At 41.9% G+C, this 24,948-nt stretch overlaps 1 protein-coding gene across 1 annotated transcript in view; it reads right to left on the bottom strand.

Moving 5' to 3' along the window:
* LOC309567476 (NXPE family member 4-like) overlaps window positions 1-24,948 on the bottom strand; it is a gene marked incomplete at both ends in the record, with an annotated part of 285,167 nt that overhangs the window by 3,807 nt on the left and 256,412 nt on the right. The window contains 2 exons of the mRNA XM_082272865.1: window positions 4,164-4,382; window positions 9,232-9,293. Of these exons, the coding sequence (XP_082128991.1) occupies window positions 4,164-4,382; window positions 9,232-9,293 (281 nt within the window). The remainder of the gene's footprint in view (window positions 1-4,163; window positions 4,383-9,231; window positions 9,294-24,948) is intronic.

Below are 24,948 nucleotides of genomic sequence, written 5' to 3'. Positions count from 1 at the left end.
CAGGACCAGCAGTAGTATATAATGAGTTTGGAAATTGTAGAGAAATGCTTAAATAATGCATTACAAATTGCAATTGAACTACACCCATTTGATTATAGATGACTAAAATGAGTTTTAGTCGACTAAAATGTAGGGCGTTTTAGTCGACTAAAATATACTGGAGTTTTAGTCGACTAAATACGACTAAAACTAAAACACTTGCAGAAGACTAAAATGGGACTAAAACTAAAATGCCATTTTAGTCCTAAGACTAAGACTAAAACTAAATTGAAATTTGCTGCCAAAATTAACACTGAGCGGGTGTTGGTAATTCATAGCAAATAAAGACTTGGTAGAGTGTGAGCTATGTATGCCCCAGTATTTAATTGACACGGTCTGGGGAAGGAAAATATGTGATGGAAGAGGTTTTTAGGATTTGCATAGGATTGCATCATACATACTAGGTGGAGTAGAACTGGGGGAATCCATAGCGGAGAAGGATCTGGGTGTTCTGGTAGAGCATAAGCTTAATAATAGCATGCAATGCCAAGCTGCTGTTTCCAGAGGCGTGGACTTCAGAGAGAGAGATATAATGTTGCCCCTGTACAAATCATTAGTAAGATCTCATCTGGAATATGCAGTTCAGTTTTGGGCACCAGTTCTTAAAAAGGATATTGGGGAACTGGAGAAAGTGCAGAGAAGAGCAACCAAACTTATAAGAGGCATGGAGGACCTCAGCTATGAGAAAAGATTAGAGGAACTGGATTTATTCTCTCTTGAGAAGAGGAGATTAAGGGGGGATATGATCAACATGTATAAATACATAAGGGATCCATATAGTGAACTTGGGTTTGAGTTGTTCACTTTAAGGTCAACACAGAGGACAAGGGGGCACTCTTTACGTCTAGAGGAAAACAGATTTATTCTCCAAATACAGAAAGGTTTCTTCACCATAAAAGCTGTGAAAATTTGGAATATACTCCCTCCAGAGGTGGTTCTGGCTAGCTCACTAGATTGCTTTAAAAAAGGCCTGGATTATTTCCTAGGTGTACATAATATAAATGGGTACTAACATTTTTTTTAGGTAAAGTTGGTCCAGGGAATATCCGATTGCCTCTCAGGGGATCAGGAAGGAATTTTTTTCCCCTGCTGTAGCAAATTGGATCATGCTTAGCTGGGGTTTATTTTTGCCTTCCTCTGGATCAACAGCAGGTATAGGATTGTGTATATGGGATTGTATGGTAGGGTTTTCAATACTGTTTTTTTTTTTTATGGTTGAACCGGATGGTGTCTTTTTTCAACCTGACTAACTATGTAACTATTTGGGGATACTTGAAGGCCCAAAATCTGAGATTTAGATGTGTTAATTTTATATGACATGCAAAGTACCTCTTGAATGGTAGGTAAGGATACCAGAGGGTTCGTAATTATTAAAATTACGTAATCTGCAAAAAGATAAATTGTATTTTGTGTGCGTCCAATTTGTATGCCTAAGATGAAAGGCTTTGTTCAGATCAGGTACGCCAGGAGCTCCATCAAGAGGGTGAAAATTAATGGCGATAGAGGGCAACCTTGCCTCATTCCATTAAAAATTAGATTCTTGAGAGCATACCATTAGCATAAACCTTAGCTGATGGGGCTGTTATATAAAGCCAAGATCATGGACAAAATTGAGCCCTAAAAGCTAAATTTGACTAACACTGCCTGAAGGAAGCCTTAGTGCACCCGATCGATGGCTTTTTCAGCATCCAAAGAAAGCAACAGGGAAGGCAGTTGATGGTGCTCTACATATCTAAAAACATTAATGGGGCACCTAGTGGCATCAGGGGCTTGATGTCCCCTAACAAAGCCCACTTGGTCTGTTTCGACAAGAAGGGAAATTCTATCTATAAGTCTCTGTGAGAAAGCTTTCACATAGATTTTGATATGTGAGATTTATAAAGAAATCTATAATTTTCCGTGACTGAGGGATCTCTTTTAGGTCTCAAAATGGTGACTACTGTATCATAGCCTGAAGCATTTCTGTAGGGAAGGATCCCGTTGTCATGGCTTTATTGAAAATCTCAGTTGGATAAGGGAGCAGAGTAGATTTGGAGTGATAGTAATAATCATTGGGGAGGCCATCTTGTCCTAGAGATTTAGCCCCAGGAAGGGAATCAATAATCTTAGATATTTCTGCGGTCGAGAAAGGTCGTAATAGTGACTGTACATGATGGTGAGTTTACCGAGGGCCAATGGCTGTAAAAAAGAAATTGATTTGATCCATAGTTGGGTGATTACCCATGTCATCAAGTCGTAAGTCATATAGGGAAGCATAAAAGTTTAGGGTGTGAGTTAATGTTTCATTAATTTTAGGATTTAAGGATCTCTATTAAATGTAAGAGTCATAGCTAAGGATTTTCAGATGTTTTTCATGTTGATGAGTAAGCAAGCAACAAAGGATGTGTCTGTCCGGAAGGCAATCAGTCGTAAGTTAAGTGGTTGGCTGTTTTTTATTACGTTCTTCCTCAGCGCAAATCGAGTGAAGAAGTTGGTCAAGTTGGGCTGTATGTCGTTTTTTTAGCATGGGCAGCTAATTTTAGGAGAGTACTATGAATGTAGGTCTTATGAGAATTCCATAAGGTATAATGATCAATATGGGGGTAATCATTAATCATGAAAAAGTTAAGTAATTCAGTCTGAATTTGTCAGGCATAATCAGGATCCAAAAGAAGATACTTGTTAAGTCTCCAGATAGGTGATGGATTTAGAAAAGAATCGTCTGCGATATTGATCGTTATGTGTGCATTGTCGGACCAGGATATAGTTTCTATGGTTGGTGAGATAACCCATTGTAAAGACCATTTGTCAGAAACAATGTCATCAATCCTAGAATATGTGTGGTGAGCAATAGAAAAATATGTATGGTCACATTTAGATCCATGATAACATTGCCAAATATCAAACAAATCAAATGAGTGAATAATGGAGGTTAAAGTGGGAGAACAATGCCTAAGTGGGGCCGAGGTGTCCAGTGCAGAGTCACTGATAATATTAAAGTCACCTCCAATAAAAAAGGTGCCTTGGCACACTTTATTAACTTGTTTGAAGTGCTTGGTTAAAAAATGTAGTTGTTTGATATTGGGTGCATAGACATTAACCAAAGTACTCGTTAATAGTACAGATGATTATCAGATATCGATCCTTTGAATAAGCAATGGTATTAACATGGGTAAATGTAACAGAGGAGTTAATTGCAATCAAAACCCCTGCTTTTTTTTTCTCAGAGGACGCTAAAAAGACATGCGGAAAATCCTTAATGGAGAATGTTGGGGTCTTGTATTTGCAAAGTGAGTCTCCTGTAAAAACAATACATCACTATAGTGTGAACAGGCTTCCTTGAGGAGGGCTGACTGTTTGAAGTTACTGTTGAGACTAGTTTAATAGGCAATTTACTATCATGAAAGTATCTCCTAGCAGGAACATGCTATAAAAAAAGAGTAAAGCGGGGAACACACTATTTGTTATTTTCGTTCAACCCCGCAGTATTAACCATGCGAGGTTAGTTTAACGATCTCCCCTGCTGAGCTGTTGTGTTCTGAGACAACCTCCCCGCCAGAACACTCTGAGCAGGTTTGTCTGCCACTGGCTGAAAGTGCTGATCGGGGGACGGTCTGATGCTGGTTTTCCAGGATGCATGTCTGACAGAAGCCGGCTTCTGTCGGACAGACTGACATACACACGGGTCGAATGTCGAACGTTTTTTTTTTTAACCAGCTATTGTCTCCCGACATTTGGTCCATGTGTATGGGGCTTAACTCTAAATGAGGTGAGTGGCTTCGTCCATACAAGTAGTAAGGCTGTCGTTGGTTAACATAAGGGGTCTTCCAGAAGGACCATGGCTAAAGACACCGCTTAGGATCTGCAATAAGTTTTAAATAGGGTGGGAAAAGAAGCAGCAAAAAAAAATTATAATATCGCAAAAAACCCCGTAAACCACAAGCAACAAAGGTTGCGCATACAGTTCATCAGGGGAAAAAAATCGTTCAACAGGAAGCAATCAGATTTTACATTAGTGAAGATCAATTTTGATTGGCTAATCTGAGTTACTTCACTATTCAGATTTCTACTTTTTTTGCATGACACATTGTAAAATATATATTTTTTATTTGAGCAACTGCATGAAATAACACTTTATTTATTACCTTTAAATGTTTTTTCTAAATAAATATACCATTGCCGCACAGTAGAATCACCAATGAGATGTATCATTTTATCTTTTAAACAGGTGTACATTTGTTCATGGAGTGTGAAGTTGGCGATGTGACAGAACACAGGTCTCCATTTATTCTGTAACACAAATCCACTAGGAAATGGAGGTACCATCCCAATCTTGCATTGTTCTAGAGGTGGGGGAGGTGATTCTGTGAAAATAGAAAAGCAGAAAAAATATTGGTGACCTGTCTTACCTGCCACAGGATTTGTAATGATGTTCTTTCAGTCTCATGATCTGAAGACACCTGCCAGACAACATAGTCAGTCCCTACTTTTAAAGCTTCTTTGCAGACTATTCTGCCTGTGAATGGATAATAAGGAAGCAGCAGCATGCTGTTGAAGTCATCTCTCTGCTCTCTTTTTGCCAGGAAGCTATCATTGATATGTGAACTGCATTGTCCAATGCCTTAGAGCACATGTGGCAAACACAGAGCCTGCAGGCCAAATCTGCCTGTCCAGGCCTTGTCATGTGGCCATTGCAGCGGCCACCAGCTGCCACCGCCTGCTCGCACCCTCTGCTTCCTGCTGTCACTTGTAAACACAGAAGCCTTCTGTGTTTACAAGTAGAGAGATGTGACGAAGCTTTGGGGTGGTAGTAGGAGGATGGTGGGAGAGTAGTGACAGTGGAGGACAGAACCCAGGAGGAGGGGTGGAAATAAGATGGTGAACACTGTCATAGGTCACCCCTAAATCCTGCACTCTGTACATAACGCACTCCTGAACCCTGTTCTTTGTATTCCTAAACTCTGCACTCTTTGAGGGCAAACATACTGCTGATGCGGCCCATGATTAAATTGAGTTTGACATACCTGCCTTAGAGTCTGATTGGCTTAGAGTGATTCCCCTCGCTCTTCAGGTTTGAGTGCTGCTATGCAGGGTATTTAACTACTTGCTGAGCAAATACTGTATATAGACGGCGGCAAAGCAGTTCCTCTGTACGTGATCCTGCACTTCCGGGTCTGGGGCTCGCATGTGCACCACCAGCGACCTGCTTCCCATGTGATTGGACATAGGGGAACCAATCAGTGGGTTTGGCGAATGCGATGTGTACTGGGACCCGCCAATTGTTCCCTAGTGAGACAGGGCTGTGGTCTGCCTATGTAAACATAGCAGATCGCCATTTTGCTAGTAAGGAAGACAGAGATCCTTTGTTTCTGTTAAGCAGGAACACAGATCTCTGCCTTCCCACAGTACAAGAATGACATTTTTTACATTTATTAAGGTGTAATAAAACCCTCACATTGGTTCAGGGTAACAAATGATAGGTAGGCACCCTCCTGAGTGTATCCAGGGGGGTGTACATCATCTAATGAACGCCGCCATCGGAAGAAAGTGCATTCCCTCTTCACCGTAACCGGCAATTGCGGTGGATGGAGTGGGGTGGGAACGAGGCTTGGGAGACAAACCAGATGAAACCGAGGCTTGGAGAGCGGTGAACTCCGGTGTCGTGGATGGATGATGTCACAATACTGTGACGCGTTTCTGAGCGTGCTTGCTGCCGATGGCTAGGTGGCCGCACTCCTTTTTCATAGCAATGACGGAAGTGAAGCAAGAACCAATGATATATCTAGTGAAAGGGGAGGGGAGGGGAAGGGAGGAATGGGAAGGAGAGGTATATTTAAAAACATTATTCGTCATAGTACAATGCGTTATCCACTGGGAAGTATATGTATATAAAAAAGATAAAAAATAATAAATAGATAAAAAAGGAATACATAATAAATAATAAAAAAAATAAGAAAAAGTATAATAAAAAAAATAAATAAAAAAATAAATAAAAATAAAAATTAAAAAAAATTAAAATTATAGGAATATGGAATAAATAAAAATAATCAAAAAATGTAGAATGGGAAGAAATGAAAAGAAACGTTACTGATTACAATATAGTTGCGATCTCAATGCCTATATTGAGGCCGCCTGGTGAGAGAGAATCAAGGGAATAAATCCAGTATGTTTCTCTTGCACACAGTCTCTCAAAGCGTTCAGCCCCAGTGAGGGTTTTAGCATTTGTTCTATTACCCACACTGTTAGGCCTGTAGTGGATCATTGGTGGAACTCAGTAAAATAGCGAGGGACACTGCGTTTATCTTTCCCTTGTTCAATAGAACGTCTGTGTTCACCAAACTGTTGTCGAATCATGCGAATGGTGCGACCCACGTAAATTAACCCACATGGGCAAGATAAACCATAAACTACAAAGTCAGATGAACAGTTGTGAAAATTGTCTAACTGAAAGGTCTTTCCTTTCGTGAAAAAGGAGGTTTGGCCATGTTTAACAAAAGAACACATTTTGCATAACGTTTTTCGACACTGAAACGTCCCTTTAAGAGGAATAAGAATGGGTAACGTAGTGACTGGAGTGGTGGATTTTAATTTGCTGGGAGCAATTTTGTTTTTCAAATTAGGGGCCTTACGGTATGTGACCATTGGTTGATCTTGTATCATGGTTTTTAAGTGGGGGTCTTCCCGTAGTATATCCCAATATTTAGCCAGCATTTTTTTTCCATTTTCCTATGTTGGAAATGATAGGTGGTAGTAAATCTAGTATTGTGATCTGATGGGAGAAAGCTTTTTTTCTGAGGCTTTTTTTCTTTTTATAGTTCAAAGGCTTTATTTACCAGAGATTCAGGATATGCCTTATCTAGAAATGTCCTTTTCATGATGTTACCTTGTTCTATAAAGTCTGACTCCGAAGTACAGTTTTGTTTCAACCTGCAAAACTGACCTTTTTTTTATTTTTTATTATATTTTTATTATTATTTTTTTTAATTATTTATTATTTATTTATTTTTTTCTATTTATTATTTTTTATTTTTTTATATTTTTCACACACACACACACACAATATATATATATATATATATATATATATATATATATAGTATTTTTGTTTTTCATTATTTTCATTCTTCTCTTTTTCATTATATATCTTTTTCATTTTTCATTATCCATCTCCTTTACCTCTCTCACTTATTCACTATCTTTATCCATTTCCAATGTTATTTCACTATTGCATTAGACGTTGTGTAACTTTATATACATATACTTCCAAGTGGATAACGCATTGTACTATGATGAATAATGTTTTTAAATATACATCCCCCTCCCATTCTGCCCTTCCTCTCCCATTCCTCCCTTCCTCTCCCCTTTCACTTGATATATAATTGGGTATTGCTTCACTTCTGTCATTGCTATGAAGAAGGAGAGCAGCCGCCTATCCATCGGCAGCAAGCACGCTCAGAAACGCGTCGCATTATTGTGACATCATCCATCCACGATGCCAGAGTTCACTGCTCTCCAAGTCTCGGTTTCATCTGGTTTGTCTCCCAAGACTCGTTCCCACTCCTGCTCCATGCACCGCAATTGCCGGTTATGGTGAAGAAGGAATATGCTTTCTTCCAATGGCGGCGTTCATTAGATGATGTACACCCCCCCCCCCCCCCCCCGGATACACCCAGGAGGGTGCCTACCTATCATTTGTTACTCTGAACCAATTTGAGTGTTTTATTACACCTTAATAAATGTATCAAATGGCTACACTTAGAGGAGCCTCTTCTCTCTGTTCATTTTTAGCCCTGTTGGAACCTCTGGCTTACTGGTTCATCTGATGGCAGCCCTATGTGTTGGACTTCTTCACCATACATAGATGTACATGGACTTTTTTAACAACTGTACGACAGATGCACCTGATACATGTTTTTCCCACAGTACAAGGACCTCCCAAACTGTTAGAAAGCACTCCCTAGGAACACATTTACCCCTGTGATCACTCCTGATGTTAACCCCTTCCCTTCCTGTGTTATTAGTACAGTGACAGTGCATATTTTAGCACTAATCACTGTATTAGTATTACTGGTCCCCAAAAAGTGTCACTTAGGGTCCAAATTGGCTGCCTTAATGTCGCAGTCCAACTATAAGTCGCTGATCACCACCATTACTGTTATAATGAATGTGCTCCTCAACTTCTTATGTGATGTCGGTTTTATCTCCCTTAAAAAGGATTTTTGTAAAACTATACTGTATATCCTGTGTTGTGAGAGAAATCGAAACAACCGTGCAAACAATGAACACAATTAAACACAATTAATTAATGTCCAATTTCACATGCGATATGTCCATATTCAATGAATAAAACGAATTGCTAAATCATAAGTGTCCAAAAAAATTCTCCTATATGAGAAGTCCCAGTCACCAGTGCCTAGGGGTATCCTGGTAGTGAACAGGCTCGATGTCACCTCAATTTATTGTGCTTCCCCCCCTCAGGTGGCTGCCTCACCTTATTGCGTGTGACCTTGCGATAAAGCTCGGTCAATGGTAGCCTTGTGTACAATCCAAATGCTTTGATTGCTGGCCTGCCTCTCCTTTTGATGGTACCGGGGTGCTTGTGTCCCTCAGGGATGGTTCACATAGATGGGCCATCTATGTGAGCCATTCCTGAGGGACACAAGCCCCCCGATACTAAATTGACAGCCCCTGTTTAGGACAAAGGAAATACATGACTGATTGTCTTTAAGCCCCCCCCTTGATTATGGAAGTTGCAAGTACTTTGGATACTAGAGATGCATATTAGGGGACAGATGGAAATGCGGAGACACAATAGAGGGTCCAAACAAATATTTCAACCAAGCGCTCACTTCAAAGGGGAAAACTGGCGTGCTGCTCTCCTCAGGCAGGGAACTCCAAATCGGGTACATGAAAGAAAGGAAAGGAGGCGCAACCACCTAGTGCATTACCCGTGGTACTGTATAAAATATTTAATAAAAAATGCCAAATGCATACTCACAAACATGCAGAAATAAAATCATGTTACAAATTCCCTTCACATGTGTACTGGAACATTTTATACAGTACCACTGGTAATGCACTAGGTGGTTGCGCCTCCTTTCCTTTCTTTCATGTACACAATAGAGGGTGTTGGGTGTAAAAAAAAAGATTAATCTTAAGTTACAGGAGGAATAACCTCAAAGATCTGCTTGTAAAATTTGAAGGACTACTCACCTGCACATGAATGCACACTGATGAATTCAAAGTTTTTTGAAATTTCAATAGCAATATTGCCCCTGAGAAAAAAAAAATAATATTGTACTTTATTGGAACTCACCACAATTCAGAGGAAAACATTTTTAGAACCAACGCCTCATTTTTTTAAAAATCAAACTTATTTATAATTAATATTAAATGCCACTAAGCAAACATATTCATTGTTTTTTATGTTTTTTTTTTTTTTTTTTTTTGCAATATATGAAAAAGGTATTAGGAGTACTTTGCTTGTTGTTAACAAATGATTATAAATGAAGAACATACAGTATTTTATCTGAGGGAGCACAGCGAGGATGCTAAAAGGCAACTACAGTGCACGCCTGTTTGTGTCCTTCGGTGCTAGAATGCAGGTGGCTGCCTAGGGTCCTTGGTTGCTATGATGCAGGTGGCCCAGGACACCTAGGACAAGAGCTTGTAAATGACCTGCTCTGTCCCTATCTTTTGCAGTCAATCAGGACATAGCCTAGAGTGATTTGTGGAGGAACGACTGTCCAATCAGCATATGACAAAGGGAGGTGTTGTGTTGGGACCTGGCCTATCAGCACAGAGCTGTGCTGTGTGAAGGAGTAGTGAAGGCAAGTAGTAGTGAGTAGTAATTGTCTCCTAAAGATTTTGTTGGTGCATCCAGCAGACCTCTACCAAAATAACCAGTCCTCATACCATATAGGGACACCACAAGGCACCATTACCCCCCTGGGGGTAATTTTTTAACAACCATTATCACCCTAAGGGACTGCTAGTAGCAGCACATGTAAAAATAAAGCCCAATCAGAGCCAGGTCCAGATGTGTGCTCTGCTTCAAAGGCCATGGGGCAAAGGAGAGTCGCAGATGTGATGAAGGGGATACCTAGAACACAGTATAGGATTAGAAGGTCTTGGTAATGTGGGGACACTAAAAGAAGGGAGAAGAGTCACCGGGCAGGGGGGGGGGGGGGGTCTGTCAGGTAGACTGTACAGAGCCCCATGATTTAAAATGGCAGTTGTACTAGGCTCCCTAGTTGCCCTTTGTTTACAACCACCATGGAGTTTTCAGACCACCCTGGCAAGGTGCTTTTCCAAGTTAAGGGCATGTGGCCGATATGATTCAAAAGCTAGGGGGTGCGCACACCCCAGCGTACAACCCCACATGTTTGGGAATTTTTTCCTTCCTTAACTTCTATACCAGAGCCTCATCTAAGATAAGGGTCTGGTACAGAGGAAGAGAATGCTCAGCCTCTTTATTTACAAACAAAAGGAAGCAGCTGGGAAATGTTATTGGCTGGCAATTTAAATGGTGTTTTTTGTTCTTTGTAAATTGTGTTTATTAAAAAATCTTACAAGCATTCAGCCCCCGTTCACACTGGGGCGACGCTACTTCCCGGGGCTACCTGTGAAGTCGCGGTGCGCTGCTCGCACCGCGACCTCGGAGCGGCCGGCACGGACTTCATATCATTGAAGTCTATGCAGGTCGCTCCGGGTCGCCCCAAAGAAGCTCCGGACCCTTTTTCTAAGTCGGAGCGACTTGTGTCGCTCCTATTAGAATGAGTCCACAGCTTCTCTGTGGAAGGCGACCTATGGCGACCTGTCAGGCGACCAGGTCGCCTGACAGGTCGCCCCAGTGTGAACGGGCACTCAAAGTAATAAAAACATATTTACATATACAGTATACAGAATACATTAAAAAAATATATATATACTGTATATATATATATACACACAGTATATATATATATATATATATATATATATATACACACACACAGAAATAGCTTACTTCGGCATAGAAACAGAAAATGTATTTTTTCCAGAAAAAAAAAAAACATAAACAGAACTGAATATACAAACCAAAACATATTTTAATATTATTATTATCATTATAATGCACCTCAACAAAACACTAACCTCCACCTAAACACACTATCAGGCTAAGAAACAATTAAACATTTAACCCACGCATGCAGCCTTTCTTCAAAAATCAAATCTAATAAAAATCTAGGACAGAAATGTAAAAGGATAGAAAGAAAGGCCTCACACCCAGAGACTGACTATGGGAACCTGACATTCCTCCATGCCTTTGTCCAGGCCACCCACCACCACCTGTTCCTCTCAAGACCCCAAATCTTCCCTACCTCACTTAGAATGTTATGCACCCCCACCTTGAAAGGAAGTTTTTTTTTTTCCGAGTGCATACCTGACATCGTGCATTCCACGTGAAGTAATGGACTACTAAGCTAACTAGAAAAAAATTCTCATAATCTTGGTGAGTCTCAAAAGCCCCATATGACCACTCCACGTAACTCAAGCGGGAAAGGATAGGGACACCCAGAGCCCCAACCACCCGCTTATTGACTTCTATATTGAAGGGGAACTGAAGCATAAAATAGTCAATTTTCTCCTCCACCCCACCACACTCCACCAGAGCGATGCTTTAAGTTTCTCTTTACATAGAGTCTTCTATGAAATGAGAGCCAGACCAAATCCCAAAAAGGGATTCTCTCCAGATCAATCAAACACAGACCCTCGTAACGAGGCGGAAAATCCCTCAAGGCCAGTGATTCAATAAAGGCAGATTTGACAACCATCCTCTCAAGGGCCTTCCTATAAGGAGACTTAATTTCCTCAATGGTCACTCACCACTGCTGAGGCATTTTCAGGCATGGAGCGACTTAAGCCAGGAGCTCAACGTGTCAGACCCTCAGGCTTTTCACTGGCCCATCATTCTCCCAGCTTTGCAGAAAAGGCCTAAACCAGAACTGAAAAATACAAACTCACCTAGGCATTTTCTCTGCCAGCATATTACCAAAATTATGTTTCAAAAACATCAGAATAAAGAATACCACAAGATTAACCATACCTAGGCCACTCATCTGCCTAGAAAGATAGGTTACAGACCCATTAATGAGGTTCAGTCTGTTCTCCCATAACATCAGGAAGAAACAGCTGTAGATCTTCGCATAGAGAGACACTGGCAAAACACAGAAAAAGCTGGCATACAGAAATACTGGGATCAGGTAAGTTTTAACCATGTACTCACTGGGCACCTAAACCCCCTTCCTAACCAGATCAATTTTCAGCTTTCAGTGCTCTAAAATTTTGAATGACAATTACTCATGCAACACTGTACCCATATGAAATGTTTGTCCTTTTCTTCACACAAATAGAGCTTTCATTTGGTGGTATTTAATCATCACTGGGTTTTTTATTTTTTTGCGTTATAAATGAAAAAAGACCAAACATTTTGTAAAACATGCATTTTTCTTTGTTTCAGTTTTAAAATTTTGCAAATTTAGTAATTTTTTTCATAAATTGTGTCCAAAGGTTATAGTGCTACATATCTTTGGTAAAAATAACCCAAATAAGTATATATTATTTGGTCTTTGTGAAGGTTATAGAATCTATAAGCTATGGTGCTAATCATTGAAAATTGATCACACCTGATGTACTGATCTCATTTCTTGAGACACTAACAAGCCAGGAAAATACAAATACCCCCCCCCCCCAAATTACCCCTTTTTAGAAAGTATACATTCCAAAGTATTTGGTAAGAGGCATGGGGAGTTCTTGAAGTTGTAATTTTTTCTCACAATTTTTTGCAAAATTAACTTTTTTTTCACAAATTTGCCATATTACCAAGTTATTTCTTACACACTGTATAGGCATACTTGCAACTTCACCCCAAAATACCTTCTGCTACTCCTCCTGAGTATGGTGATACCACATGTGTGAGATTTTTACACAGCCTGGCCACATACAGAGACTCAACATCCAAGTAGCACCTCCAGGCGTTCTAGGAGCATAAATTACACATATCATTTCCAGGACAGTGGAAACCCCCACAAAATGGCCCAATTTGGAAAGTAAACACCCCACACATAATCCAGGAGGCAATATGAGTCTTTTGAACATATCATTTTTTTCCATACGTTTTTTGAAAAATGTGGAAAGAAAATGAAAACGCATTTTTTTTTACACAAAGTTGTGCATTTATAAGATATTTCTAACACATTCCATGTACATAACAAAAATGCCATGCCAAAATACATTCTGATATTCCTCTTGAGTATGGGGATACCCCATGTTTGATACTTTTACACAGCCTGACCACATACAGAGGCCCAACATGCAGGTAGCACCGTCAGGTGTTCTAGGGACATAAACTTTTGTGAGGCACTGCAGGGCACTGATAAGCACTGTAGTAGCATTGATGTGGCAGGGATGAGCACTGATGTGGCATGGATGTGGCAGGGATGAGTACTGATGGGGCATGGATGGGGCACAGATGAGCACTGATGTGGAATGGATATGGCACAGATGTGCACTGATGTGGCACGGGTGAGCTTGATTGGGTGGGTGTGCATGATTGAGGCACGGATGGGAATGATTGAGGCACAGATGAGGCACAGATTGGCATGACTGAGGTGTGATTGAGGCACGGATGGGCATGATTGAGGCATGGGTGGGCATGACTGAGGCACGGATGGGCATGACTGAGGCATGGATGGACATGACTGAGGCATGGATGGACATGACTGAGGCACAGTTTGGCATGATTGAGGCACAGATCAGCATGATTGAGGCATGGGTGGGCAAGATTGAGGCATGATTGAGACATGATTGAGGCAAGATTGAGGCATGGATGAGGCCGGGATGAGCAGTGCTGCAGTGCGCAGCGTGCGAGGAGAGAGCTGAACTGGACATGTGCCAGTTTGTTGACAACCGAACGCTCCGTTATTGGACGGAGCGATTATGTGGTAAAGGGCCGCTGTCATTGGCCCTTTACCACAATCCATGATGCGCCTGGTGGAGTGCGGGAAGTGCGTTTCCTGGAGGACGTAATGTATGCCCTCCCACCAACCGTACTGTAGCTGTCATTCGGCTATGGCCCAGTCGGCAAGTGGTTAATCGGATCAATTTTTTCATCAGGTCAATTCTTTCCCTGTAAGAGAGTTTCCAATCTTTCCAGCTGGCAATCTTGGCATTGGCATCTTGTAGCCTGCTTACCCAATTTGCAAGGCCATAATTGCCAGGACCAAATTTGATGACTAAAACTTTAATTTCCTGCCGGCGCTCTGGGGAGGCTTATGGTGGCTCACAGTCTTTTCCCGTCTCTCCCATCCAAAAAAACCTAGCTCTTATTCTGATCTTTGAGCCAGGTGCCCCAGCATACTGCTTCCTCACTGAGACCACCTCCCTTGCCTTCTCCATCCCAGAAATGAAAAAAGACACATCATCAGCATACTCCAGGACCCTCAGAGGAGGCTCACCTGGAATGTCCAAATGCACTCTGCACAGTTGTCTACTCTCTACCCTCCTAATGAAGGGATCAATTGCGAACGGGCATAGCAGAGGACTCAAAGGACACCCCTGACGCACACCAAAGACGCCCCTCTGTACAAGGTGTTCCGTTTTTTTATTCTCTGTAAATGCCAGTTTTGCTGTAGTAAGTTGTAATCTTACAGGTATGCCACTTCACTAGCAGGTTTAGAGTAGCCCAAAAGCATGTTATTTCAAGGAATTGGGCATTTTTATCATTTCATTTTAAGCATTTTCTAAAATTACTGCTCCCAACTAATGGGTATTTAAAAAAAGAAAAAAAAAAAAAAACATTGGTTGTAGTGGAAAGTCAGGGCTGTGATGTTACAATCTCCTACTTGTCCAATCAGGGAACATCTAATTTTGCTGAAAAAATTCAAGGCATTCTTTAAATGGCAGCAATGTGGAGCAAGAGTCCATCCTGTGGCAGCAATGCAGAAGGGCAGCCGCTTGGCACAGGGCCTGGAAAACTGTTGTGATCACTGTGGTAATAATAACTACTACAGTGATTTGCAGCTTCCACAGTGATCAGTCGGGTTTGAGATATGCATACTTACATTGGTCATAGATAAAAAAAAATATGTAACTATGCAAGAAAAACCATACCTAAACTTCAGCTTTAAGCCTTTTACAATAGGGCTCTTTATATTCATAATGAACCAAATAATTGGGTATGGGACTGGATCTCTGAATAATTAAAGCCAAATTAAAACACAATTCTCTTGGTATTACCTGAAATGAAAATGCAGAAATTGACTTGATGGGACTAATTTACTAAAGGCAAATAGGCTTTTCACTATGCAGAGACGTTTTCACATTACAGGGGATTTTTCCGTCAGCTAAGTCAATAATAAAATATCTGCTAACTCCCAGTCAATCATGTGAAAGCAAAAAAATGTTTTTTATTTATTTCACATGTATGTGATTGGGTATTCTTAACAAAGTAATTAATCTAAAATAAAAATCCATTGCAAAGTGAAAATGTCCTTGCAAAGTGCCTATTTGCCTTCAATAAATCAACCCCATTGCATCAGATAACATCTAAGTAACATTGTCAGTAGCTGGACCTCCATTTTATGGTTTGTTTAAAAAAAAAAAACATATTTTTATAGTTGGTAAGGTTGAATAAAGACACCAGTCCATCCAGTACAACCTGTGTAGGTGTGGTTGTGTTTATGTACTATGTTTGTACCACTTCCCATATCCCTGTATATTGTGTTTGCCTAGATGCCCATCCTAAAGTTTTTTGAAATGATCAACACTTCCTGCTGACCCTGCTGATGGTGGAAGGCAGTTCTTACTGCTATAACTGTAAAGAACCCTGTATGCAGTCTAAGATTAAACCGCTTCTTGTCCAACTTTATTGAGTGGCCACGTGTCTTCTTAAGCTCCCTGAGACTGAATAGACTGAAACGTTTTCTCCCTCTCGTAGAATCAGCATTTATATATTTGCACAATGAGATCATGTCTTCTCTCAAGTGTCTAGTCTACAAGGAAAATAAGGTTCATGTGTTTAGTCATTCCTCATAACTAAGATCCTCCAGACCCTTATTAGCTTTGTTATCCTTTGCTAGGCTCTCTCCACTTCCTGCACATCCTTCCTGAGGATTAGTGGCCCGAATTGCACGGCATACTCAAGATGCTGCTGAACCAGAGTTTTATAAAGTGGTAGAATTATAGTTTTATCCCTTGAGTAAACAACCTTTTAAATGCATAATAATAGTATGCTGGCCTTGCTTGCTGCAGCTTGACATTACATGTTGATGCTGAGTCTGTCATCTACTAAGACCCCCATTTTCCATCCTCGATTCCCCAAAAGGTTCTCCCCCTAGCATGTAACTTGCATTCGTATTTTTAGCCCTCAAGTGCATTACTTTAGATTTTCATATGTACCGCCCTCCTAGATCCTAGTCTGATCCATCTGCTTATCAGGGGAGCCTGATCAGTAGTTAGCCCTGTTACATGTGTTCAGGGTGTAATATATTTGGGATGAGGGAGTGTCCCCACTGTATACAATAGGGGAGCCTGTTGGATAGTGGAGGAAACCCAGCCAGTGACACACAAGCTTTTATGGCTATCCCAGTGGGTTGGCACAAACAGTGGTGCATCCTGGGATATGTTATAAAAGCTAAGGGAACAGGTGACAGAGGGTCTTTGGGGCGGGAAGCCAGGTCCCAGGAGGAGGGTGACGGCTGTCTCTCCTTCTGTCTGATGTGGAAGGTGGTCACAGGCGGTCGGCCTAGTGAACCAGGAGGGTACAGATGTAGAATTAGCCAGTGGAAAGCAAGTTTCAGAGGGCAGAAATGGGGGCATTAGCGGTAGGGTGTTCAGAGCTCCTATACCCAGGGTGGGTATGGGGAAAAATCAAGAGAGCAGCCTAAAAACATCAAATGAGGATAAATGTAACCGATCAAAATTAAGAGGTTTGTATACCAATGCCAGAAGCCTGGCCAACAAGATGGGAGAACTGGAGCTGCTGATGTTTGAGGAGGACTTAGATTTTGTGGGGATAACTGAGACTTGGTTTGACAGCTTTCATGATTGGATGGCGACCATTCAGGGGTATTCCCTTTATCGCAGAGATAGAGAGGGTAAAAAAGGGGGAGGGGTATGTCTGTATATTAAGAACAGCATACAGGTAAATATGAGGGATGATATTAATAATGGAGCTATGGATGAGGCAGAATCCCTATGGGTAGAGCTTCAAAGGGATGGCACGGCGGGGAAGTTAATATTGGGCGTATGCTATAGGCCCCCCAACCAGAGGGAGGAGGGTGAGGCGGCCCTCCTTTTACAGATAGGATTGGCAGCAAGGATGGGAAATGTCATTATAATGGGGGACTTTAATTATCCAGATATAGACTGGGCAGAAGGAACCGCGCACTCAGCCAAGGCTAGGCAGTTCCTAAATGTTTTGCAGGACAATTTTATGGGTCAGATGGTGAATGCACCGACAAGAAACAATGCGGTACTTGACCTACTGATTACCAACGATACAGACCTGATCACGGATATAGAAATACGGGACAACTTAGGAAACAGTGACCATAGGTCAATAAGTTTCAGTATTAATTACAGTTATAGGAAGCAGAGGGGTAATATAAGGACACTGAATTTCAAAAGAGCCAATTTCCCTAAACTGCGCTCGCTGCTAGATAATATCAATTGGGATAGAACCCTGGAAACAAAGAACACGGAGGAAAAATGGGAGTGCTTCAAGAGCATACTTAACAAGGGGATTGGCCAGTGCATTCCAAAGGGAAATAAATTTAAAAGAGCAAAAATAAACCCTGGATGGCTAAACTCCAACATAAAAATGTATATTAGCGCTAAAGAAAAGGCCTTCAAAAAATACAAGACTGAGGGGTCATTGGCAGCATTTAAGCATTACAAAGAGTGTAATAAGAAATGTAAAGATGAAATCAGGGCGGCTAAAATAGAACACGAGAGACATATAGCGGAGGAGAGTAAAAAGAACCCCAAGAAGTTCTTTAAGTATATAAACAGTAAGAAAGCGAGGCCAGAACACATTGGCCCCATAAAAGATGATAAAGGAAATATGGCCACTGAGGACAGAGAAAAGGCGGAAGTGTTAAATAATTTCTTCTCTTCAGTCTTCACAAAAGAATCGGGGGGCTACACGAACCCAGCTTGTAAGGCCGATAATACACCTCAGGAAGTGCCGCCATGGTTAACAGAAGATAGACTTAGAGCTAAACTAGAGAAACTTAACATAAATAAATCCCCGGGACCGGATGGCTTGCACCCGAGGGTTCTTAATGAGCTCAGCCAGGTGATTGCCAGACCATTATTCTTGATCTTTAAGGATAGTTTACGGACGGGTATGGTGCCAGCTGATTGGAAAAAAGCCAACGTGGTACCAATATTTAAGAAGGGGCCGAGATATATCCCGGGTAACTATAGGCCGGTCAGCCTAACATCTGTAGTCTGCAAAATTTTGGAGGGGATGTTAAGGGACCACATACAAGACTTTAGTAATAAAAACGGTATTATAAGTAGTAATCAGCATGGATTCATGAAAAATCGTTCTTGCCAAACCAATCTATTAACCTTCTACGATGAAGTGAGCAGCCACCTAGATAAAGGTAAGCCTGTGGATGTGGTGTATCTGGACTTTGCAAAGGCCTTTGACACCGTTCCCCACAAACGATTACTGTACAAACTAAGGAAGGTAGGTATGGACCATAAGGTGAGTACCTGGATAAAGAACTGGCTCCAGGGGAGAGTACAGAGGGTGGTGATTAATGGGGAGTACTCGGATTGGGCGGGTGTGGAAAGTGGGGTCCCCCAGGGTTCTGTCCTGGGACCAATCCTGTTTAATTTGTTCATAAATGATCTAGAGGAGGGGATATCGAGTACAATCTCAGTATTTGCAGATGATACTAAACTAGGCATGCCAATATCTTCTATGCAGGATGTGGAAACCTTGCAAGCAGACCTGAACAAAATAACGGGGTGGGCAACTACATGGCAGATGAGATTTAATGTAGAAAAATGTAAAGTAATGCACTTGGGGGCCAGAAACCAGAAAGCAAGCTACTCACTAGGGGGGGAACCTCTGGGTGAGTCTAGGATGGAAAAGGACTTGGGGGTACTGGTAGACAACAAGCTTGGCAGTGGCATGCAATGCCAAGCCGCCGCAAGCAAAGCCAACAGATTACTGGGATATATAAAAAAGGGGATTCACTCCAGAAATAAAGAGATTATTCTCCCACTCTACAAGACTCTGGTCCGACCACATCTGGAGTATGCTGTCCAGTTCTGGGCACCGGTCCTCAGGAAGGATGTGCTGGAATTGGAGAAAGTCCAGAGAAGGGCAACAAAAATAATTAGGGGAATGGAGGACATCAGCTATGAGGAAAGACTACAAGCACTGAACCTATTCTCTCTGGAGAAAAGACGATTGAGGGGGGATATGATATCAATGTACAAATACTGTACTGGTGACCCGAGCTTAAGGAACAAACTATTCAGAGAAAGGAGATACAATAAGACACGTGGCCACTCACTAGAGGAAAGGCGGTTTAACCTTAAAGTGCGTAAGGGGTTCTTCACTGTAAGAGCAGGAAGAGCAGGATGTGGAATTCTCTTCCACAAGCAGTCGTATCAGCAGGGAGCATCGATAATTTCAAAAAACTATTAGATGGACACCTTAAAGACCACAACATACAGGGGTATACAATGTACGGTTAAAAGCAAACACACACATGCATCATAGGTTGAACTGGATGGACTGATGTCTTTTTTCAACCTTACTAACTATGTAACTATGTACTATGTAACTATGTAGGAGTGGGGTGCTGAGCCAGGAGGTCCAGGAAACTGACAAGTGTAGTTTGAGGCAGAAGCAACCTTGGGAAAAACTTTGTCCGTGAGTACCGGGAAGCTTGCCATTGGTCTGCTCAGGAAGGGGGACCGCTCCGGTGAGGGTCAGTGGACAGGAGTTCAGCACAGCAAGGGAGAAAGAGGGTGCCAAGTTAGACCCTGAAGAGTAACTTAAACAGGATCATACTTACTATCTTCACTTCAGTGGCAATGTGAAGCAGCCACCTTGCCGCACACATTGCAGCTAGTGTCCTCAGAATTGTGCATAGTTCAAAGTTGGAGTATCCCACTCATCCCTTCTCCTACCCCAGTTCTAAATAAAATACAACAAAACCAACATCCCCTGGATTGATTATTGACTGAGCCAAGGACTTTAAATGCTATTTGTCTGCTATCAGTTGCTAAGGGTAACCCAGGGGAATCCAGAAAGTGCAATTCTCAGCAGTCCTCTAGGGGGCAGTGCTACACATACATTGAACCTCATTTGCTATGTAGTTGCCCACCCCGGTATTCTATCAAGGTCTTCCTGTAAAGTTTCTGTATCCTATTGTGAGGTTATGACCCTGCTTAGCTTTGTATCATCAGCGAAAACTGCGATTGAACAATTTATTCCACCCTCTGTATAATTTATGAAGTTCCTTTATGAAGATAATTTATGAAGTTAACCACTTGGCGTCCGCCAGTAGTACACATACTGCGGCAAGTCGGCTCTGTCTGCCGAAACAATGTAACTGTACGTCGCTTTGCGGGACTGTGAGTGTGTGAGTGGGGGCGCACGTGCACCGCCAGAGGTGCGTGTGCCTATTCGCCACAGGGGAAGCTGATCTGCGAGTCTGGCACCCGCGATTGCTCCCCGTGGAGACAGAACGGCGGTGTGCTGATGTAAACACGGCAGAACGCTGTTCTGTCAGCAATGAACACAGGGCGCCTGTGTTCCTCCTATTTACTGTAGGAACACAGGTCTCTGTGTTCATTCCATAAATACATCCCCCACACAGTTAGAAAGCACCCTCTAGGGACACATTTAACCCTTTGACCCTGGTGTTAGTCCCTTCGCTGCCAGTGTCATTAGTACAGTAACAGTGCATATTATTAGCACAGATACCTGTAGTAATGTCACTGGTCCCCCCAAAAATGTCAGTTAGGTGTCCGATCTGTCACCCGCAATGTCGCAAGTCCTGCTAAATATCGCTGATTGCCATTACTAGTAAAAAAAAAATTGATTTATGTAATTTTTATTTTTCCCCTAGTTTGTAGACGCGATAACTTTTGCGCAAACCAATCAATATACTCTTATTGGGATTTTTTTCACCAAAAATATGTAGCAGAATACAAATTGGACTAAAATGATGGAAAAATTTGATTTTTAAATTTTCTTTATAGGGAATGTTATATAGCAGAAAGTTAAAAATATTGTTTCTTTTTTTTTTCAGAATTGTTGCTTTTTTTTTGTTTATAGCGCAAAAAATAAAAATCACACAGGTGATCAAATACCACCAAAAGAAAGCTCTGTTTGTGGGGGAAAAAAGACATCAATTTTATTTGGAGGACTGGAGCGACGTCAAACGTCGTTGCCTAGCAAATGGCTTAAAGAGCCGATTTTTTTTAAACCCTTTTTTTAAAAACTTTTTCTTTTTTAGTGTCCTTTTGAGATCTGAGGACTTTTTGACCCCAGATCTCACAATAAAGAGGTCCTGTCATGGCTATTTCTATTACAAGGAATGTTTACATTCCTTGTAATAGCAATAAAAATTATCACATTTTATTTTTTTTAAAAAACTGTGTAAAAGTCAAAATTGATAAATAAAATAAATAGGGGAAAAAAAAAAATTAAAGCACCCTGTCCCCGTTAGCTTGCACGCAGAAGTGAGCGCATACGCAGGTCCCACCCACATATGTAAACGGTATTCAAACCACACGTGAGGTATCGCCGCGATCGTTATAGCGAGAGCAATAATTTGAGCCCTAGACCTCCTCTGTAACTCTAAGCTGGTAACCTATAGAAATGTTTAAATTGTCGCCTATGGGATTTTTAAGTACCAAAGTTTGTCACCATTCCGCGAGTGTGCGCAATTTTGAAGCATGACATGTTGGGTATCTATTTACTCGGCGTAACATTATCTTTCACATTATGGAAAAAAATGGGCTAACTTTGCTGTTTTCTTATTTTTTTATTCAAAAAAGTGATTTTTTTCCAAAAAAATTGCGTTTGGAAGACCGCTGTGCAAATAAGGTGTGATAAAAAATATTGCAACGATCTCTATTTTATTCTATAAGGTCTCTGAAAAAAATATAATGTTTGGGGGTTCTAAGTAGTTTTCTAGCAAAAAAAAAATGATTTTTTGAAGTGACAAAAATAGGCCTGGTGGGTAAGTGGTTAAGGGGGAAAACCTTGCGGTCCACAAGTGGTTTCACAGAAATTGTCCCAGGAGAGAGCCTTGGGATAGCCCACTTACAACTCCAGACCATTCAGAAGATACGCTATTGATCAACACCCTTTGGAAGCGCTCCTGTAACCAGTTTTTTATCCAGGTACATACACTATTATAGATACACTACATCCAAAATTTGTTAACAAGTTAGTCTTGCAAAAATTTTCCTTCATAAATCCACGGTGGTTACTACTAATGATATTATTTTCATCAACAAATTCTTGGACATAGTTCCTTATCATCATCTCCAATAGTTTACATACTATTGATGCTAGGATGACTGGCCTAAACAGGTATGTATCATGGCCCTTTTTAAAATATTGGTACTACATTAGCTTTTCCCAAATCAGCTGGTACCATTCTGGTTAGTAAGATATCCTTTAAGAGGAAGTCCAGCCTAATACCTTAAATTCTCCCCTGCAATCATTAATGTGAGCGGAGTTCAGCCTTATGTGAAAAATGAAAAATCACATTTTTTTCTCCCTTTATTCTGCAGTATTCAGTGCTGTCACATGACTTCAATTCCTCTTCCTGCTGAGTCCAAGAGCAGCAAGTGGGCGTGGTTACTGAAAGCCAGTGACATCACTTTCAGGGAGGGACACTGTTCCTGTGTAGCCAGTAGGTGTACAAAGAATGGGAGGGGCTGATCATAGGTCCCCGCCCAGTGTTGATTCATCAGTAAGGATGCATTGTGCATCCTAATTCATGAGAAAATGAAGAAATAAGAAAAGATCCAATCACACAGGACACAGGGGGGTGCACATATACAGTATTGCTGTGTTGGGGGGGAGGGCCACAAATACAGTATAGCTGTGCTGGGGGGTCACATATACAGTATAGCTGTGCTGGGGGGAGGGGGGGGCACATATACAGTATAGCTGTACTGGAGGGGGGGGGCACATATACAGCATAGCTGCGCTGGGGGGAGGGGGGCACATATACAGTATAGCTGTGCTGGGGGGGAGGGGGTTGCCATATACAGTATAGCTGTGCTGGGAGAATGGGGGAACATATACAGTGTAGCTGTGCTGGGGGGGAGGGGGTTGCCATATACAGTATAGCTGTGCTGGGGGAATGGGGGAACATATACAGTGTAGCTGTGCTGGGGGGGAGGGGGTTGCCATATACAGTATAGCTGTGCTGGGGGAATGGGGGAACATATACAGTGTAGCTGTGCTGGGGGGGAAGGGAGTTGCCATATACAGTATAGCTGTGCTGGGGGGGCACATATACAGTATAGCTGTGGGTGGGGGGGGGGCACATATATAGTATAGCTGTGCTGGGGGGAGGGGCACATATACAGTATAGCTGTGCTGGGGGGGGCACATATACAGTATAGCTGTGCTGGGGGGGCACATATACAGCATAGCTGTGCTGGGGGGAAGGGGGGGCACATATACAGTATAGCTGTGCTAGGGGGGAGGGGGGCACATATACAGTATAGCTGCGCTGGGGGGAGGGGGGCACATATACAGTATAGCTGTGCTGGGGGGATGGGGTTGCCATATACAGTATAGCTGTGCTGGGGGAATGGGGGAACATATACAGTGTAGCTGTGCTGGGGGGGAGGGGGTTGCCATATACAGTATAGCTGTGCTGGGGGAATGGGGGAACATATACAGTGTAGCTGTGCTGAGGGGGAAGGGAGTTGCCATATACAGTATAGCTGTGCTGGGGGGGCACATATACAGTATAGCTGTGGGTGGGGGGGGCACATATATAGTATAGCTGTGCTGGGGGGAGGGGCACATATACAGTATAGCTGTGCTGGGGGGGGCACATATACAGTATAGCTGTGGGTGGGGGGGCACATATATAGTATAGCTGTGCTGGGGGGGCACATATACAGTATAGCTGTGCTAGGGGGGCACATATACAGTATAGCTGTGCTGGGTTTTGAATGAAGACTTCCATAGGAGAAGAAAGCTGGACAGGGGGGGGGGGGGGGACTGTCAGTGTAGCTGCAAGTGCTCGGGGGTCTCAGCTCACAGTCTACAGTGATCATAGTACAGGCAACCACACTACATTTTTGTTTCCACTAGTGCTACTTTTCATGCAACTTTGGACACACAAAGTCGCATGACAAGTCAAATCCCACTAGTTTTCAATGGCACCCGTTCCCAACTAAATGACTTTGAAAATCGGCGACCTTGAAACCTGAACTACTTTGATGCAACTTTTGATGCAACTTTGATCCAGAGAGTGTAAAGTTGGATCAAAATTGCATCAAAGTCGCACTCTAAATCGCAATAGTGGAAATGTAGACTGAAGCTCAGTTTCCACTAGTGTGGTTTGTCATGCGACTTTGGACACACAAAGTCACATGACAAGTCACAGTCCGATGATTTCAATGGCACCTGTTCCCATCTATGTGACTTTAAATATCAGCAAATTTGAAAAGGTACCTGCACTACTTTGATGCAACTTTTGATGCAATTTTCATCCAGGGAGTGTAAAGTTGGATTAAAGTCGCATCAAAGTCACACTCTAAATCGCAATAGTGGAAACGTAGACTAAAGCTCGGCTTCCACTAGTGTTTCTACTTTGGACACACAAAGTCGCATGACAAGTCACACCCCATTGATTTAAATGGCACCAGTTCCCC

The sequence above is a fragment of the Pelophylax lessonae genome, assembly GCF_965119305.1.
Source record: "Pelophylax lessonae genome assembly, chromosome: 11".
NCBI lineage: Eukaryota > Metazoa > Chordata > Amphibia > Anura > Ranidae > Pelophylax > Pelophylax lessonae.
This window is presented reverse-complemented; position numbering and strand designations above follow the sequence as displayed.